The 20,439-nt window shown below is 42.4% G+C and overlaps 1 protein-coding gene across 1 annotated transcript in view; it reads left to right on the forward strand.

Moving 5' to 3' along the window:
- LOC128694781 (uncharacterized) overlaps positions 1-12,001 on the forward strand; it is a 28,493-nt gene extending 16,492 nt beyond the window's left edge. Inside the window, exon 3 of the mRNA XM_070080240.1 lies at positions 11,611-12,001. Coding sequence (XP_069936341.1) covers positions 11,611-11,866 — 256 coding nt within the window. The 3' untranslated portion in view covers positions 11,867-12,001. The remainder of the gene's footprint in view (positions 1-11,610) is intronic.
- Positions 12,002-20,439: the final 8,438 nt, after the last annotated feature.

Below are 20,439 nucleotides of genomic sequence, written 5' to 3' on the forward strand. Positions count from 1 at the left end.
TGGATCCTTTAACTCTACCACCAACGAGTTATTTGCATTAAATAATATGCCATCATTTATATTTCCAGCATCTCCACCTTCTGAAGAAATTCTCAAATTCACCAAGGACTTAATAACCACTTCTGCTGCAGAAGATCCATCAACACCAGTAACTAGTGACGTCACTAACAACGTCCAATGAGAAGCCTCCACCGCCACCACTCACTGAATCCAACCAATCAGAAGCCTTGACACCAGAAACATCTAATTCGTCTACTGAAGTTGACAACGAATCAACACCACCTTCCTCAACTTCACCACCGCCTTCTCCACCTCGCTCACGTCGATTACCTGGAACACCATGGGTTAAACACAAAGGACTCACATTCTACACCACGACGCAATACCCCACACGAATGACTCGCCTAGAACTCATCCAACATCTCCAAGACAACACTGCAACGTACCAAAGTAATGCAAGGCCTACCTTCAACCAGATACTCCACCAACTCCAAACCAACGAACTCTTCTACAGCTCTCCCATACGTGTGCTACAAATCTCTCGAACAAAATTCAATGCACTGATAAACGGTTCAAGACAATAACCAGCTCATCCTGCTTGCTGCCTTCTGACACTCCCAGCTCCTACTGCTGCCTTCGCCATCCTCTCCTAGTGAGCCAAGTACCGACATCATTCTAACCTCTCCATCTACGCCTCCAGTACTTCGGTACCACATATCCCAAAGTGGTTGGGCCACTTGCCTTGATTCCTCCTCTTCCCCTCCTTCCTATCCTTTTCCAGTCATTTCCATCCTTCCTCATCCTTCTTCCTTCCCATCTCACGACAGCTCCCGTCGATTATTATTCGATTCGATTCCTTAGCTCTAACTCTCTCAGATACTCCTGGCTTAATCCCATTTATTTCTTCCCACTGAAACTCACCTACCCCCTTCAGCTTTGTTTCGCTTAGGTCCAGGACATCCAACTTCTTTTCATTCATAACATCAACAATCATTTCTTTATCATCCGCACTACATCCACGCACATTCAAGCATCCCAGTTTTATAAAGTTTTTCTTCTCATTTTTTAGTAAATGTTTACATGAGAAGGGGTTACTAGCCCATTGCTCCCGGCATTTTAGTCGCCTCATACGACACGCATGGCTTACGGAGGAAATATTCTTTTCCACTTCCCCATGGACAATAGATGAAATAAAAAAGAACAAGAGCTATTTAGAAAAAGAAAAACCTAGATGTACTCACCTTTTTGTGGTTGCAGGGGTCGAGTCACAGCTCCTGGCCCCGCCTCTTCGCTGATTGCTACTAGGTCCTCTCTCTCCCTGCCCCATGAGCTCTATCATACCTCGCCTTAAAACTATGTATGGTTCCCGCCTCCACTACGTCACTTTCTAGGCTATTCCACGGCCTGACTACTCTATGACTGAAGAAATACTTCCTAACATCCCTTTGATTCATCTGAGTCTTCAACTTCCAATTGTGACCTCTTGTGTCTGTGTCCCATCTCTGGAACATCCCATCTTTGTCCACCTTGTCTATTCAGCACAGTATTTTATATGTCGTTATCATGTCTCCCCTGACCCTCCTGTCCTCCAGTGTCGTCAGACCGATTTCCCTCAACCTTTCTTAGTAGGACAATCCCCGTAGCTCTGGGAATAGTCTTTTTGCAAACCTTTGCACTTTCTCTAATTTCTTGACGTGCTTGACTAGGTGTGGATTTCAAACTGGTGCTGCATACTCCAGTATGGGCCTGACGTAAATGGTATACAGTGTCTTAAACGAATCCTTACTGAGGTATCGGAACGCTATCCGTAGGTTTGCCAGGCGCCCGTATGTTCCAGCAGTTATCTGATTGATGTGCGCCTCAGGAGATATGCTCGGTGTTATACTCACCCCCAGACCTTTTTCCTTGAGTGAGGTTTGCAGTCTTTGGCCATCTAAACTATATTGTGTCTGCGGTCTTCTTTGCCCTTCCCCAATCTTCATGACTATGCATTTGGCAGGGTTAAACTCAAGGAGCCAGTTGCTGGACCAGGCTTGTAGCCTGTCCAGGTCTCTTTGTAGTCCTGCCTGATCTTCGTCCGATTTGATTCTTCTCATTAACTTCACATCATCTGCAAACAAGGACACTTCTGAGTCTATCCCTTCCGTTATGTCGTTCACATATACCAAGAACAGTATATATATATGGTTGTGCGTGTTTGTGAAGTGTGACCAAAGTGTAAGTAGAAGTAGCAAGATATCCCTGTTATCTAGCGTGTTTATGAGACAGAAAAAGAAACCAGCAATCCTACCATCATGCAAAACAGTTACAGGTTTCTGTTTCACAGTCATCTGGCAGGACGGTAGTACTTCCCTGGGTGGTTGCTGTGTATCATTGATGTCAGCTATTGTCTGTATACCTTGTACATGTACTTGTATACCTTGTACATGTACTTGTATACCTTGTACATGTACTTGTATACCTTGTACATGTACTTGTATACCTTGTACATGTACTTGTAGAAATAAAGATCAATAGCAGGAGGTGAGGTGGTAACAACTAGCACTAGCAAAGGTGTAAGTTTGGCGGAAAGTAAGTTTGATGGCGTCCCTGGGCATTTGCGTCCGGTTTTTTTTTGCGTCCCCGACATTTTTATCCCAATTTATGTATATTTCATATTAGATATATTTTATTTTTACATCTTCGTGTCCTGAACATTTCAATACCAATTTTTGTATATTTCAGAAAAGAGAGAATTTCACATATTCATGTATATTTTTTATAAATATATTAATTAATTAAAATATGAGACGTCTTAAACTGACGTCACAGATTTTCTTGAAGATGGATTTTGACAAATGTAAAATACACGACCTTCCTGATTCATTAGACTGTTGTTTTTTGAGCCTAGATAAGACGCTTAGTGTATATATAACATACGGTTTGTTACCCAGTAATTATTACATATAGTGGGACGCAAATGACCGCAAATGTTGAAGGTCGCCAATGACTGGGACGCATTAACAAGGACACAGTTGTCCAGGACGCAAATATTCTAGTTCCATTATAAGTCTTTCTAACCCCAACAACACTCTCCGCTCCTTAGACATCAAACTTACTTTCTGTCAAACTTACACCTTTGCAGTAGTCTAGTTGATACCACAACTCCTGCTATTGATCCTTCCGGAGTCAACTCTATTTTCTGTTCCTCTTGTCCTCTTTAATACTTTGAAGAAAATGGCCGCTCTCTTTCAGGCAGACTGAAAGAGTACACTAGAAGTGTTAGACGTGCCGACACCAGTAATGCTCTTTTCTGTCATGTTAGACATCACAATCCTCCTCATGAGTAGCTCTCTGCTAGAACTGTCTACCCTTCTAGCCTTCACAGACGCCATCTTGTTGAACCATCACTTATACACAACTTTCCTACTACTAATCTTAGTCGTGGCTTGGTAGATGTCTTCCTTTCTCATTACATTGTCAGATGTTCAAAAACTTCAGAACACTTATGGCTTGACCTGATCTCTTCTTCTCCTGGCCTACAGTCACCCCCCCCCCATTATCTACGTTTTTGGTCCCACCTTTGTGGACCATTAACTCTCCTGCAGTGTTACACTTATTCCACCTTAACTTTTACTAATACTACTACAACTACCACAACCACTATTGCTATTTCTATTACTATTATAGCCTCGCCTCACTCCCATTTGTGTCTATCACTACTCCCCCTACTTCTACTACTACTACTACTACTACTACTACCACTGTCAGCATTACCTTCACCCCTAACTCACCACTTCCTTCTTTCTTCCTCCCTTTCCCGTCCCTGTCTCCCTCTTCCATACATAATGGCTCCATCACCTTGTGTGTTAGTGTGACTTGTAAATGGCCCAAGTCGGACAGAAACGTCGTCATATGTTTCTCTCTCCTGCATAGGTGTTTATATATATATATATATATATATATATATATATATATATATATATATATATATATATATATATATATATATATATATATATACCGAGACAGGACGACAAAAAAAAAACACTCATCATTCACACTATTACTATCTTGCGCAGGTACGACAGTTTAGATATCACACTAAAGAGTAAATATGGAAAACCCTTCGTTTAGCGTGCAGACACTGTACTTCTCACCTCCAGCACTCACATCCGGCTAACCACTTTTCCTAATTCCCTTCACAAAATATTACCCTGCTCACACTCCAACAACTCGTCAAGTCCAAAAATCCATTCGTCTCTACTCCTAACATACACACATGCTTGCTGCATGTCAAAACCTCTTATACACAAAACCTCCTTTACCCCGTCCAACCTTCCTGTCCTTGGACGATCCACATCCTGCATTCCCTCCACTACTGATTTATACTCCCTCCAAGTCATCCTATTTTGCTCCATCCTATTTAAGTGACCAAACCACCTTAACTACCCTTACCCAGCCCTCTGAATAGTACTTTCAATAACTCCACACCTTGTAATTTCCATACTACGAATTCTATGCATAATATTTGAGCCATACTTAGTCACATCACTGCCTCCAACCTCCTCCTAGTTGCATCATTCACAACCTACGCCTCACACTCATGTAGGAGTCTTGGTACCACTTACTCTCATACATTTCCTTCTTTACCTCCATGGATAACGTTCACTGTCTTCACAGATACCTCAGTGCTCCACCTACCTTTCTCCCATTATCAGTTCTATAGTTTACCTCGTCCTTCATTTACCCATCCGCTGACACGTCCACTTCCAAATATCTGAACACATTCACTTCTTCCATATTCCTTCCCTCCAATCTGATATCTATTTTTCCTTACATAATTTGTTTTATATCCTCATCACTTTAGTCTTATCTGTGTACACTTTCAACTTTCTTCCTTCACACACCCTTCCGGTCTCGTCCGCTAACCTTAGCAACTTCTCTTCAGACTCTCCCAGATGCACAGTATCATCAGTAAAAAGTAACTGTGCCAGTTTTCATTTTGCATTTGATACTGCATAATTTAATCTCACACCTCTCCCAAACACCATAGCGTTTACTTCTTTTATATTCCCATGGTGACATCCCGCATCCCTGTCTAAGGCCTCCTGCTACTGGAAAGTGATCTCCCTCTCTCTCCTACACACCCTCACCTGAGCCTCACAGTTCTCATAAAAAGTCTTTACAGCATCATTTTAACTTACTACCTAATCCATACACTTGCAACATCTGCCACATTGCTCGCCCATCCACCCTATCATATGCCTTTTCTAAATCTATATAAGAAACCAAAACTTCCCTATCTTTATCTAAATTTTGTTCACTTACATGCTTCAAGGTAAACACTTGGTCTACGTATCTCCTACCCTATCTATCTTACCTCTAATTATTTCAGTAATAACACTTCCATACACTTTACATGGTGTACTCAGTAGGCTAATTCCCCTAGTTTATACATTCTCTGTTGTCCCCCTTCCCTTTATATAAAGGAACTATGCACTCTCTGCCAGTCCCTAGGTATCTTCCCCTCTTTCATACATTTTCTGAACACAAGTACCAAATGCATGTACTCCAAAACTATATCCCCACCTGCTTATAACAATTCTGTCATGATCCCACCTGTTCCAGCTTTACGCTCTTTCATTCTACCCGATGCTTCATGCATCTCCCACACACTTACATAAGAACATAAGAACATAAGAATGTAGGAACACTGCAGAAGGCCTACTGGCCCATACGAGGCAGGTCCTTATCAAAACGACATCTACCTAAAGCTACTCAAGAAATATCTCCCGTACCCCTTAACACCAATCAAACCCAGCCCCTCCCACTCATATATTTGTCCAGTCTCTTCTTAAAGCTACCCAAGGTCCTAACCTCTATCACCCCACTGGGAAGACTGTTCCACGCATCTACAACTCTGTTAGAAAACCAGTACTTACCTATGTCCTTTCTAAATCTAAATTTATCCAACTTAAATCCATTATTCCTGGTTCTTACCTGGTTCGACACCCTCAGTACTTTATTAATGTCTCCCTTGTTTATGCCCGTCATCCACTTATACACTTCAATGATATCTCCCCTCATTCTACGCCTCTCCAGAGAGTGGAGATTTAAGGCTTTAAGTCTATCTTCATACGGGAGGTTCCTTACACAGTAAATCATTTTAGTCATTCTTCTCTGTATGTTCTCTAATGAGTCTATGTCCATCTTGTAGTAAGGGGACCAAAACTGAGCAGCATAATCTAAATGAGGCCTCACTAGTGATGTATAGAGCTGTAAAATAACTTTTGGACTTGTGTTACTTATACTTCTTGAGATAAATCCAAGTAATCTGTTGGCCTTGTTGCGGACACTGAGGCACTGCTGTCTTGGCTTTAGATTTCTGCTTACCATGACTCCCAAGTCTTTTTCACATTCTGTATGACCAAGCTCTACTTCACCTAGATTATAGCTTCGAGGGTTATTTTCATTACCAAGGGCAAGTACCTTACACTTATCCACATTAAACTTCATCTGCCATTTCTCAGACCAAGACATTAATTTGTTCAAATCGTCCTGGAGTTCAATGATATCCTCCTCAGAGTGAATTATACGGCCTATCTTTGTATCATCAGCAAACTTACTCATGTCACTAGTAATCCCTTCATCAAGGTCATTAATGTAAATTATGAACAAGAGAGGGCCTAAAACTGATCCTTGTGGAACGCCACTAGTGACTAATCCCCATTCAGATTTCACTCCATTAATGGTAACTCTCTGCTTTCTATTGGTAAGCCATGCCTCAATCCATGCTAGAACTTTACCTCCTATACCATGAGCTGCCACTTTTCTTAAGAGTCTCTTGTGAGGTACTCTGTCGAAGGCTTTACTAAAATCCAAATAAACAATATCATATTCCTTATCACTGTCAACTGCCTCAAATGTTCTATTGAAGAACGTCAGTAAGTTTGTCAGGCAGGAACGACCTCTCGTGAATCCATGCTGAGATTCATTTATCAAGTTATGCTCTTCAAGGTGACTTCTGATAATGTCAGCTATAATTGATTCTAATAACTTGCCCACTATAGATGTCAGGCTTATTGGACGGTAATTTGAAGGAGTGGACTTATCCCCTGATTTGAATATAGGAACCACATTAGCCATCTTCCACATCTCTGGCACAACACTGGTAAGGATGGACGCATTGAATACACTCGTTAATGGCTGACTAAGCTCCATCTTGCATTCCTTAAGTACCCTTGAAAACAACTCATCGGGTCCCGGGGACTTATTTTGTTTCAGTTTGTCTATCTGTTTAATAACCATGTCCCTCGTGACAGTAATATTAGTTAACTTAAATTCATCAGGAACTAAATAATTGTTAATTACTGGAATCTCATTTACATCTTCCTGTGTAAAAACTGACAAAAAATAGTCATTAAATAAGGAACACATTTCCAGTTCATTATCCGTCAGCTGTCCATTCCCAGATTTCAGAGGTCCTACTTTTTCCTTCACCTTCGTCCTATACACTTGAAAGAACCCCTTTGGATTAGTCTTTGATTCATTAGCAACTCTAATTTCATAGTCACGTTTAGCCTTTCTGATCGCCTTTTTTACTTCTCTTTTAAGCTGAACATAATGGTCAGTAAGGTTAACCTCTCCTCTTCTGATGCGCCTATAAATTCCCCTTTTCTCCCCTAATAGATGCTTTAGCCTCCTGTTAACCCATTTGGGATCGTTATTATTAGACCTAATTTCTCTCTGGGGAATGTATATACTCTGGGCACTGTGTACATTATTAAGAAAACAATCATAAAAGCAGATCCCTTCATATTCATAAGTATGATTATCGTCAATAAAATCATTAGCTAGAAAACCCCAATCAAGATTAGACAGATGTTCCCTAAGTCCATTATAATCGGCAGAACGAAAATCGGGGATTTTTACTGTATTATCATTATTCTTGCATTCCCAATTAATGCTAAACTTGATGGATTTGTGATCACTTGCGCCAAGCTCTTCAGTGATCTCCAGATTATTCACGAGTGTTTCCTTATTTGACAAGACTAGGTCTAGCAAATTATTACCCCTGGTAGGTTCAGTTACACTCTGTTTCAGAAAACAGTCCTGAACTGTTTCCATGAAGTCACTGGACTCTAGATTACCTGTCAAAGAATTCCAGTCAATTTGGCTAAAGTTAAAGTCCCCTACTATGACTACGTTTGGCTCTTCTTCACTCCTGAAAGATGTTATACCTTCCTTGCCAATGCATGAAATCACTGCCTCCTTCTGTTCATCAATATTTAACTGTTCCTCAAAATATTCTCGCCATCTTCCCCATACATCCAACTCCCCATCTATTAACTCCCCTTTTCTGTTTTAACTGTCAAATCCACTTGTTCCCTAAGCTTTCTCAACTTATTAATCTCACTCCAAAGCTTTTTCTTATTCTCAGCAAAATTTGCTGGCAGCGTCTCACCCACACTATCATTAGCTCTCCTCTTAGCACCTCTCCCCTTCACCACTCTCTTCACATCTCTTTTACTCTCCATATACTCCACCCTTCTTATATCACTTTTGCTTAGTAAAAACCTCTCCTAAGCAAACTTCTTTTCCCTTATAACACCCATTACCTCATCATTCCACCAAACACTCATCTATTCCCCCGCACCACTCTCTTGTATCCACAAACTTTTGTCCCACATTCCACCACTCTTCAACCCCTGCATTACCTCTCTCTCACTAGCTCACCTTTCTCCCAATAGTTGCTTTTATCTCACCATAACTTCCTCTCTTTATAAACTTTCAACTCTCTTACTCGCTGATGTCGTTTTCCAACTTCCTCATCTGCCTTTAACTGTAGCTACAACTAAATAATGATCTGATAGATCTGTTGCCGTCTATAAACATGCACAGCCTGAAGTATACCTATCTACCTTTTATGCCTTTTATCGTAAACTATTGTCATTACGACCTATATAATATCTTGCATAGTTATTTATCCCTTTTTTTCTTAAAAATGTATTGCTTATTAACAAATCTCTTTCTATAGGAAGTTTAATTAAAGCTCCCATTATAATTTAGCCCCGGCGCCAGAAACTTACCTACTACTTCCTCCACTAGAGATTTTCCCATTTTACTATTTATGTCCCCCACCAGAATTATTCTTTCACTTGGTTCAAAACCCACCAAGCACTTACTGTCTTGCCAGAAAAGAACCGACTTCAATGTTCAGAATGCCTTGCAGATAACATCCTCCTCCTTTCCAGCAGAGTCAAGTCTCCATATCCAGGACTCAAGTCTTGCTAACTAGTTTCCCTGAATCCCTCCATAAGCGTTACTTTGTTGAAGCTTCAATACCACGTCAAATCTTAATAACCACTTTCCTCCATTCACTCCCGTATATCATAATCAAACATGCCTGTATGATGTCCAAGTTACTAGCCCTCAAAACTTCCTTTAGCCTCTCCCTCCAACTTCTCAAACGTCTATTTTCCCTCCTTCCCTGCACCCCAGATTAATATGTCCTCCTAATCCTTCTGCTTTTCTCCATCCTTTCTAAATATCCCAACTACCTCAATAATCCTCCCTCAACCCTCTAATATTTTGCTAACTCATTACTTCCTCCTGATCTCCAAACTCCGACTTACCTGCATAATATTCACGTCACACATTGCTTGCTAATTCAACATTTTTGCTGCTACCAACCTTCTCCTGGATGTAACATTTATAACGTGTTTTTCCTCACCCACACAACAGTGTTGGTACCACTGTTATCTGGTAGACTGCCCTTCTTGTGTCCATGGATAACGTTATTTGTCTCCACAGATGCCTCAATGCACCACCCATCTCACAGATGCCTCAATGCACCACCCACCTCACAGATGCCTCAATGCACCACCCACCTCACAGATGCCTCAATGCACCACCCACCTCACAGATGCCTCAATGCTCCACCCACCTCACAAATGCCTCAATGCACCACCCACCTCACAGATGCCTCTATGCACCACCCACCTCACAGATGCCTCAATGCACCACCCACCTCACAGATGCCTCAATGCACCACCCACCTCACAGATGCCTCAATGCACCACCCACCTCACAGATGCCTCAATGCACCACCCACCTCACAGATGCCTCAATGCACCACCCACCTCACAGATGCCTCAATGCACCACCCACCTCACAGATGCCTCAATGCACCACCCACCTCACAGATGCCTCAATGCACCACCCACCTCACAGATGCCTCAATGCGCCACCCACCTCACAAATGCCTCAATGCACCACCCACCTCACAGATGCCTATGCACCACCCACCTCACAGATGCCTCAATGCACCACCCACCTCACAGATGCCTCAATGCACCACCCACCTCACAGATGCCTCAATGCACCACCCACCTCACAGATGCCTCAATGCACCACCCACCTCACAGATGCCTCAATGCACCACCCACCTCACAGATGCCTCAATGCACCACCCACCTCACAGATGCCTCAATGCACCACCCACCTCACAGATGCCTCAATGCACCACCCACCTCACAGATGCCTCAATGCACCACCCACCTCACAGATGCCTCAATGCACCACCCACCTCACAGATGCCTCAATGCACCACCCTTCTCACAGATGCCTCAATGCACCACCCACCTCACAGATGCCTCAATGCACCACCCACCTCACAGATGCCTCAATGCACCACCCACTAACTGGTTCACTCCCAGATATCTGAATACATTTAATTCTTCTAAATTCTCTTTTTACAAATTGGTATCCAGCACCTCATTTAAGAAATAATTTAATTCTTATACGATATTAAGAATTATATTATTAATTATCTGAAAAATTATGAAATAAGAATTATTTGGATAATTATCTTGACATTTTTACCTATTAATTAAACAAATATTCCAGCAGCAATTAACATTGCAATTTGAACAGACTTTTACAGATATTTGAAAAATGTGAATAATTGTTTGATAATTTGTTTTAGAAGTTGATTATTTAATAAATTTGTCTATAATTTTATCAATTATTCGATCTTTATGTTAAGATTTTTTCCATAATAAGTTAAGTTTTTTTCTGAATTTGACACTGTTAAAAAATTTATTGATTATTAGATGAATTTGATTTCAGTAATCACTTGAATTATCAATAACAACTTGAATAATGAATAATCACTTAAATAATGAATAATCACTTAATGAATAATCACTTAAATAATGAATAATCACTTAAATAATGAATAATCACTTAATGAATAATCACTTAAATAATGAATAATCACTTAAATAATGAATAATCACTTAAATAATGAATAATCACTTAAATAATCAATAATCACTTAAATAATCAATAATCACTTAAATAATCAATAATCACTTAAATAATCAATAATCACTTAAATAATCAATAATCACTTAAATAATCAATAATCACTTAAATAATCAATAATCACTTAAATAATCAATAATCACTTAAATAATCAATAATCACTTAAATAATGAATAATCACTTAAATAATCAATAATCACTTAAATAATCAATAATCACTTAAATAATCAATAATCACTTGAATAATCAATAATCACTTGAATAATCAATAATGACTTAAAGTTTGTGTTACCTTGACAGGGTAACATCTATGAGCAATTTGCAAACGTCAAGCTACGATGTTGTGGAGATGGTGTTACCATCGTGTGACTGTGGCGCTACAGAAGGTCGTCAGCCACGACTCCTTAACCACCAGCTAATTACTCTCAGGTCGTTGGTGTCGTCGACTGTGGATGTAATCACCAGCATAACAGACCAGTCAACCACAGTCTCTATCACCTACAATGGTTGTGTTCCCCTGGATGCTGTCGTTACCACACCTTGTGTGCTCCTTTGAACTCTCCAGCCCCTGGATGCTGTCGTTACCACACCTTGTGTGCTCCTTTGAACTCTCCAGCCCCTGGATGTTGTCGTTACCACACCTTGTGTGCTCCTCTGAACTCTCCAGCCTCTGGATGCTGTCGTTACCACACCTTGTGTGCTCCTCTGAACTCTCCAGCCTCTGGATGTTGTCGTTACCACACACCTTGTGTGCTCCTCTGAACTCTCCAGCCTCTGGATGTTGTCGTTACCACACCTTGTGTGCTCCTCTGAACTCTCCAGCCTCTGGATGTTGTCGTTACCACACCTTGTGTGCTCCTCTGAACTCTCCAGCCTCTGGATGTTGTCGTTACCACACCTTGTGTGCTCCTCTGAACTCTCCAGCCTCTGGATGTTGTCGTTACCACACCTTGTGTGCTCCTCTGAACTCTCCAGCCTCTGGATGTTGTCGTTACCACACCTTTTGTGCTCCTCTGAATTCTCCAGCCTCTGGATGTTGTCGTTACCACACCTTGTGTGCTCCTCTGAACTCTCCAGCCTCTGGATGTTGTCGTTACCACACCTTGCGTGCTCCTCTGAACTCTCCAGCCCCTGGATGTTGTCGTTACCACACCATGTGTGCTCCTCTGAACTCTCCAGCCTCTGGATGTTGTCGTTACCACACCTTGTGTGCTCCTCTGAACTCTCCAGCCCCTGGATGTTGTCGTTACCACACCTTGTGTGCTCCTCTGAACTCTCCAGCCCCTGGATGTTGTCGTTACCACACCTTGTGTGCTCCTCTGAACTCTCCAGCCCCTGGATGTTGTCGTTACCACACCTTGTGTGCTCCTCTGAACTCTCCAGCCCCTGGATGTTGTCGTTACCACACCTTGTGTGCTCCTCTGAACTCTCCAGCCCCTGGATGTTGTCGTTACCACACCTTGTGTGCTCCTCTGAACTCTCCAGCCTCTGGATGTTGTCGTTACCACACCTTGTGTGCTCCTCTGAACTCTCCAGCCTCTGGATGTTGTCGTTACCACACCTTGTGTGCTCCTCTGAACTCTCCAGCCCCTGGATGTTGTCGTTACCACACCTTGTGTGCACCTCTGAGCTCTCCAGCCTCTGGATGTTGTCGTTACCACACCTTGTGTGCTCCTCTGAAGCTGGATGTTGTCGTTACCACACCTTGTGTGCACCTCTGAGCTCTCCAGCCTCTGGATGTTGTCGTTACCACACCTTGTGTGCTCCTCTGAACTCTCCAGCCTCTGGATGTTGTCGTTACCACACCTTGTGTGCTCCTCTGAACTCTCCAGCCTCTGGATGTTGTCGTTACCACACCTTGTGTGCTCCTCTGAACTCTCCAGCCCTTCAACTATCTTAGTCTCACTTCAAGAACCCTTCAAAAGAACATAATTCTGCTTGAAGGCCCAGTGACCTGTTAATATTAAAGTATTAATACGTAAGGGCTAAACCTGTACAGGTCGCAAAGCGTCTTGGGAATTGGAGGTATTCAGAGTTGGTGAGGAAGAGGAGCATATCTCCATTTCCCTGGATCAAGAGAAATACTTAATGGTGCCGTTATGCTTTATTTCTAAGTATTTTTTTTAATATTCATACAGTCAAAATTAAATGCATATATGCATCAATTCATCTATCCATTCATCCAGACATACATCTATGCATATGTACATACATTCACATACACATACACACACACACACACACACACACACACACACACACACACACACACACACACACACACACACACACACACACACACACACACACATGCTCACACTTCAAAAGTGGAGACTACAAGGCATGAGGTAATTCCTGTGTGAGGTGCAATGGGAAAGAGAACTAGAGGGAAAAACAGTAAATGAGATGATGGATCAAGTGACAACAAGTGTAGAAAGGTGAAAGAGTAGGGGCAATACAAACAATGGCAAGAATATAGTGACCTTATGGTTTTACCGAGGTGTAGAGAAGCCAAAGCAAAATGTGCTAGAGCATACAAAAATATAGAATGTAGTGGACTTAGGAAAACAAAGACTTGATCCGAAGAGCCAGAAACGAGTATGTACAGATAAAACAGGAAACTCAACGGCAATTTGAGAATAACATAGCATCGAAAACCAAATTTGACCCAGAGTTTTTATGTAGTCACATTAGAAGAACAACTGCCAGTGACCAAGTAATCAGGCTGAAGAGGGTTGGTGGGGAACTCATAAGAAATAACCAGGAAGTCTATGTAGAGCACAACACGAGATTTAGGGAGAATTTTCAGAGGAGACAGAAAGGCTCCCAGCAACCTGAAGCAGGAAGCTGCACCGGCAAATATAACCAGGGAGGAGAATGAACTTCTGTGTGACTTAGATATCGCGAAGGTGGTGGGACCAGACAATATCTCTCTGTGGGTCCTGAGATAGAGAGTGGTGGCACTGTGTGTGCCATTAGCAACAATCTTCAATAATTCTATCAAAACGTGGCAACTGCCAGAGGTGTGGAAGATACCAAATGTAGTCCCAATAAGATAAGATTAGATTTCGTTCGGATTTTTAACCCCGGAGGGTTAGCCACCCAGGATAACCCAAGAAAGTCAGTGCGTCATCGAGGACTAACTCATTTTCATTGTGGTCCTCAATCTTGTCCTCCAGGATGCGACCCACACCAGTCGATTAACACCCAGGTACCTATTTGCTGCTAGGTGAACAGGACAACAGGCGTAAGGAAACGTGTCGAAATATTTGCACCCTCCTGGAATCAAACCCGGGCCCTCCGTGTGTGAAGTGGGAGCTTCAGCCACCAGGCCACCTTAAGAAAGAAGACAGACAGGCATCAATAAACTAAAAACCAGTGTTTCTGACATCTATAGTATGTCAATTTATGGAGAAGATTATCAGGAGTTGTGTGGTTGTACACCTAGAAAGCAGTGTGTTCATACCTGACAGCCAGTACTGTGTCAGGGAAGGAAGCTCCTCTGTCACAAATATACTGGAGTTCTATGACAAGGTAACAGAGGTAAAACATGGCAGTACCACACAAAAGGCATTCAAAAGGAAGAGGAGCAGGAATAACAGGTAAAGTAATGCAATGAATTAGGAAATATCTGACAGGAAGGAAACAGAGTGACAGTCCGTGATGAGGTGTCGGAATGGATGCATGACGAGTGGGGTACCACAAGGATCAGTCATGTAGACAATGCTTTTTCTTTCGTAAGTGTATGACATGACAGACGCGATAAATTCAGAGATATCCTTGTTTGCAGACGACGTGAAAGTAATGAGAATACAAGGAGAATGCCTAAAGAGGATCTGGACAGGTCACAGACCTGGTCGGATAAATGGCTCTTGGAGTTAATTCAGCCAAGAGCAAAGATAAAGAAAACCGCAGATGGAGTACAGACTCAGATGGCTAAGGCTATGAACCTTACTCATGAAGGACCATGGGGTGAGGATCACGCAGAACAACCCCTGGGGGCACACATCAACAAAATAACTACTGAAACAAATAGACCTCTGGCAAATCAAAGAATAACTTTTTGACATCTAAGGAGTCATTCACGACACTGTACAACGTATACGTCAGACACATATTGGAGTCTGCAGCACAAGAATGGAACAAGCACCTGGTTAAGCACTTCAAGAAATTGGAGAAAGTGTAGAGGTTTCATCAAGACTAGTCCCTGAAGTAAGGGAAATGTCGTGTGAATAGCAGTTATAGGAACTTAACCTGACTACATTGGTAGACACAAGGACTAGGGATATGACAACGACGTATAAAATACTGAGAGGAATTGACAAGGTTGGCAGGGCCTTAATGTTTGAGAGATGGGACATAAGACAAGAGAGCAGACACAACTGGAAGTTAAATACTCAGGTGATTCATAGGGATGTTAGGAAATATTTCTCAAGCGTTTGAGTTGTCAGGATGTGGAACAATCTGGAGAGTGATATAGTGGAGGCAGGATCCATACATAGCTTCAAAAAGAGGTACGAGAGGGAGAGAGTGGACCTTGCGGCGGCTAACGAAGAGGCGGGACCAGGAGTTATGACTCGATTCTTGCAACCACATAAAGGCGAGTATATACACACAAACACACGAATACACATTCTCACACATTCACACACATTATATATATATATATATATATATATATATATATATATATATATATATATATTATACATTATATATATACATTACATATATACAAATTATTGATGCATCACTAGACACTAGTACATTGCTTTATAACATCAATTGTTTATTCTGTATTAAATAATAAGAGTGACTACTTGTGTTAATATCCTTGTTAATGTTAAACCACAGGTTGATGTTGCTGGTGGATATTGTTCAGTAGATGTTGCTGGTGGGTATTGTTCAGCAGATGTTGCTGGTGGATATTGTTCAGCAGATGTTGCTGGTGGATATTGTTCAGCAGATGTTGCTGGTGGATATTGTTCAGTAGATGTTGCTGGTGGATATTGTTCAGTAGATGTTGCTGGTGGGTATTGTTCAGTAGATGTTGCTGGTGGATATTGTTCAGTAGATGTTGCTGGTGGGTATTGTTCAGCAGATGTTGCTGGTGGATATTGTTCAGCAGATGTTGCTGGTGGATATTGTTCAGCAGATGTTGCTGGTGGATATTGTTCAGCAGATGTTGCTGGTGGATATTGTTCAGTAGATGTTGCTGGTGGATATTGTTCAGCAGATGTTGCTGGTGGATATTGTTCAGCAGATGTTGCTGGTGGATATTGTTCAGCAGATGTTGCTGGTGGATATTGTTCAGCAGATGTTGCTGGTGGATATTGTTCAGTAGATGTTGCTGGTGGATATTGTTCAGTAGATGTTGCTGGTGGATATTGTTTAGTAGATGTTGCTGGTGAATATTGTTCAGTAGATGTTGCTGGTGGATATTGTTCAGTAGATGTTGCTCAGATATGGTAAACATGAGGAAATTAAATCTTCATCAGAGTACAAAACAAATTCTGGCCACAAAATAGAGCGAAACACCAACGTCAAAGACCTGGGAGTGATCATGTCGGAGGATCTCACCTTCAAGGACCATAACATTGTATCAATCGCATCTGCTAGAAAAATGACAGGATGGATAATGAGAACCTTCAAAACTAGGGAGGCCAAGCCCATGATGACACTCTTCAGGTCACTTGTTCTATCTAGGCTGGAATATTGCTGCACACTAACAGCACCTTTCAAGGCAGGTGAAATTGCCAAACTAGAAAATGTACAGAGAACTTTCACGGCGCGCATAACTGAGATAAAACATCTCAATTACTGGGAGCGCTTGAGGTTCCTAAACCTGTATTCCCTGGAACGCAGGAGGGAGAGATACATGATTATATACACCTGGAAAATCCTAGAGGGACTAGTACCGAACTTGCACACGAAAATCACTCACTACGAAAGCAAAAGACTTGGCAGACGATGCACCATCCCCCCAATGAAAAGCAGGGGTGTCACTAGCACGTTAAGAGACCATACAATAAGTGTCAGGGGCCCGAGACTGTTCAACTGCCTCCCAGCACACATAAGGGGGATTACCAACAGACCCCTGGCAGTCTTCAAGCTGGCACTGGACAAGCACCTAAAGTCAGTTCCTGATCAGCCGGGCTGTGGCTCGTACGTAGGTTTGCGTGCAGCCAGCAGCAACAGCCTGGTTGATCAGGCTCTGATCCACCAGGAGGCCTGGTCACAGACCGGGCCGCGGGGGCGTTGACCCCCGGAACTCTCTCCAGGTAAACTCCAGGTGGATATTGTTCAGTAGATGTTGCTGGTGGATATTGTTCAGCAGATGTTGCTGGTGGATATTGTTCAGCAGATGTTATTGGTGGATATTGTTCAGTAGATGTTGCTGGTGGATATTGTTCAGCAGATGTTGCTGGTGGATATTGTTCAGCAGATGTTGCTGGTGGATATTGTTCAGTAGATGTTACTGGTGAATATTGTTCAGTAGATGTTGCTGGTGGATATTGTTCAGCAGATGTTGCTGGTGGATATTGTTCAGCAGATGTTGCTGGTGGATATTGTTCAGCAGATGTTATTGGTGGATATTGTTCAGTAGATGTTGCTGGTGGATATTGTTCAGCAGATGTTGCTGGTGGATATTGTTCAGCAGACGTTGCTGGTGGATATTGTTCAACAGATGTTGCTGGTGGATATTGTTCAGTAGATGTTGCTGGTGAATATTGTTCAGTAGATCTTGCTGGTGGATATTGTTCAGTAGATGTTGCTGGTGGATATTGTTCAGTAGATGTTGCTGGTGGATATTGTTCACATGTTGCTGGTGGATATTGTTCAGCAGATGTTATTGGTGGATATTGTTCAGTAGATGTTGCTGGTGGATATTGTTCAGCAGATGTTGCTGGTGGATATTGTTCAGCAGACGTTGCTGGTGGATATTGTTCAACAGATGTTGCTGGTGGATATTGTTCAGTAGATGTTGCTGGTGGATATTGTTCAGTAGATGTTGCTGGTGAATATTGTTCAGTAGATCTTGCTGGTGGATATTGTTCAGTAGATCTTGCTGGTGGATATTGTTCAGTAGATGTTGCTGGTGGATATTGTTCACATGTTGCTGGTGGGTATTGTTCAGCAGATGTTGCTGGTGGATATTGTTCAGCAGATGCTGCTGGTGGATATTGTTCAGCAGATGCTGCTGGTGGATATTGTTCAGCAGATGCTGCTGGTGGATATTGTTCAGCAGATGCTGCTGGTGGATATTGTTCAGCAGATGCTGCTGGTGGATATTGTTCAGCAGATGTTGCTGGTGGATATTGTTCAGTAGATGTTGCTGGTGGATATTGTTCAGTAGATGTTGCTGGTGGATATTGTTCAGTAGATGTTGCTGGTGGATATTGTTCAGTAGATGTTGCTGGTGGATATTGTTCAGCAGATGTTGCTGGTGGATATTGTTCAGTAGATGTTGCTGGTGGATATTGTTCAGTAGATGTTGCTGGTGGATATTGTTCAGCAGATGTTGCTGGTGGATATTGTTCAGCAGATGTTGCTGGTGGATATTGTTCAGTAGATGTTGCTGGTGGGTATTGTTCAGCAGATGTTGATGGTGGATATTGTTCAGTAGATGTTGCTGGTGGATATTGTTCAGTAGATGTTGCTGGTGGATATTGTTCAGCAGATGTTGCTGGTGGATATTGTTCAGCAGATGTTGCTGGTGGATATTGTTCAGTATTGGTCAGATGTAGTACACACAGACTGCAAAAGCTGTCGACAAGTGTGACCATGGTGTAATAACACACAAAATGCGGGATAAAGGAATAACAGGAAAAGTTGGTAGATGGATCTACTACTTCCTAACAAATAGAACACAAAGAGTAATAGTAAACAGAGTAAAGTTCCAGACAACCATGGTGGAAAGCTCTGTTCCACAAGGCACAGTACTCACTCCCATTCTATTCCTCATCCTCATTTCTGACAGAGATGTAAGCCATAGCTCCGTGTCTTCCTTCGCGGATGACACCCGGATCACCATGGCAGTGACCTCCATCGAAGACATTGCGAGACTCCAAGCGGACATCAACCAAATCTTCGACTTGACCACTCAAAACAATATGAAGTTCAACGAGGAGGAATTTCAACTACTCAGATATGGAAAACTTGAAGAAATTAAAAATGTGTCAGGGTATACCACAAATTCTAACCATACAATAGAGCGGAAAAGTAATGTGAAGGACCTGGGAGAGATGTCAGAAAATCTCGCCTTCAAAGACCACAACAATGTATCTACCTCATCTGCTAGGAAAATGATAGGATGGATAAGGAGAACCTTCAAAATTAGGGACGCCAAGCCCATGATCATTCTCTTCAAATCGCTTGTGCTCTCTAGGCTGGAATACTGCTGTACATTAACGGCCACCTTCAAGGCTGACAACATTGCAGACCTGGAGAGTGTACAAAGAACTTTCACGGCACACATAAGCGCTATAAGGCACCTAAACAACTGGGAACGGTTGAAGGTCCTTGATTTGTATTCCCTGGAACGCAGGCGAGAGAGATACATGATAATATACACTTGGAAGGTCCTGGAGGGATTGGTACCAAACCTGCACACGAAAATCACTCCATATGAAAGCAAATCACTCGGCAGGAGATGCAACATTCCTCCGATGAAAACCAGGGACGCCACGAGTACACTGAGAGACAACACAGTAAGTGTCAGGGGCCCAAGACTGTTCAGTTGCCTCCAAGCATACATAAGGGGGATTACCAATAGACCCCTGGCTGTCTTCAAGAAGGCACTGGACAGGCACCTAAAGTCAGTACCTGACCCACCGGGTTGTGGTTCTTACGTCAGCTTCCGTGCGGCCAGCAGTAACAGACTGGTTGATCAGACCATGATCCACCATGAGGTCTGGTCTCAGACCGGGCCGCGGGGGCGTTGACCCCCGAAATACACTCCAGGTAAACTACAGGTATGTATGGTGAGTGGATGTATGTATGGTGAATGCATATATGGTGAGTATGCATGGCGAGTGCGCATATGGTGAGTATGTATGGTGAGTGTGAATATGCATGGTGATTGTATGCATGGTGAGTGCATGTATGGTGAGTATGTATGGTGTGTTG

The sequence above is a fragment of the Cherax quadricarinatus genome, unplaced genomic scaffold (genome assembly GCF_038502225.1).
Source record: "Cherax quadricarinatus isolate ZL_2023a unplaced genomic scaffold, ASM3850222v1 Contig243, whole genome shotgun sequence".
In the NCBI taxonomy this organism is placed as follows: domain Eukaryota; kingdom Metazoa; phylum Arthropoda; class Malacostraca; order Decapoda; family Parastacidae; genus Cherax; species Cherax quadricarinatus.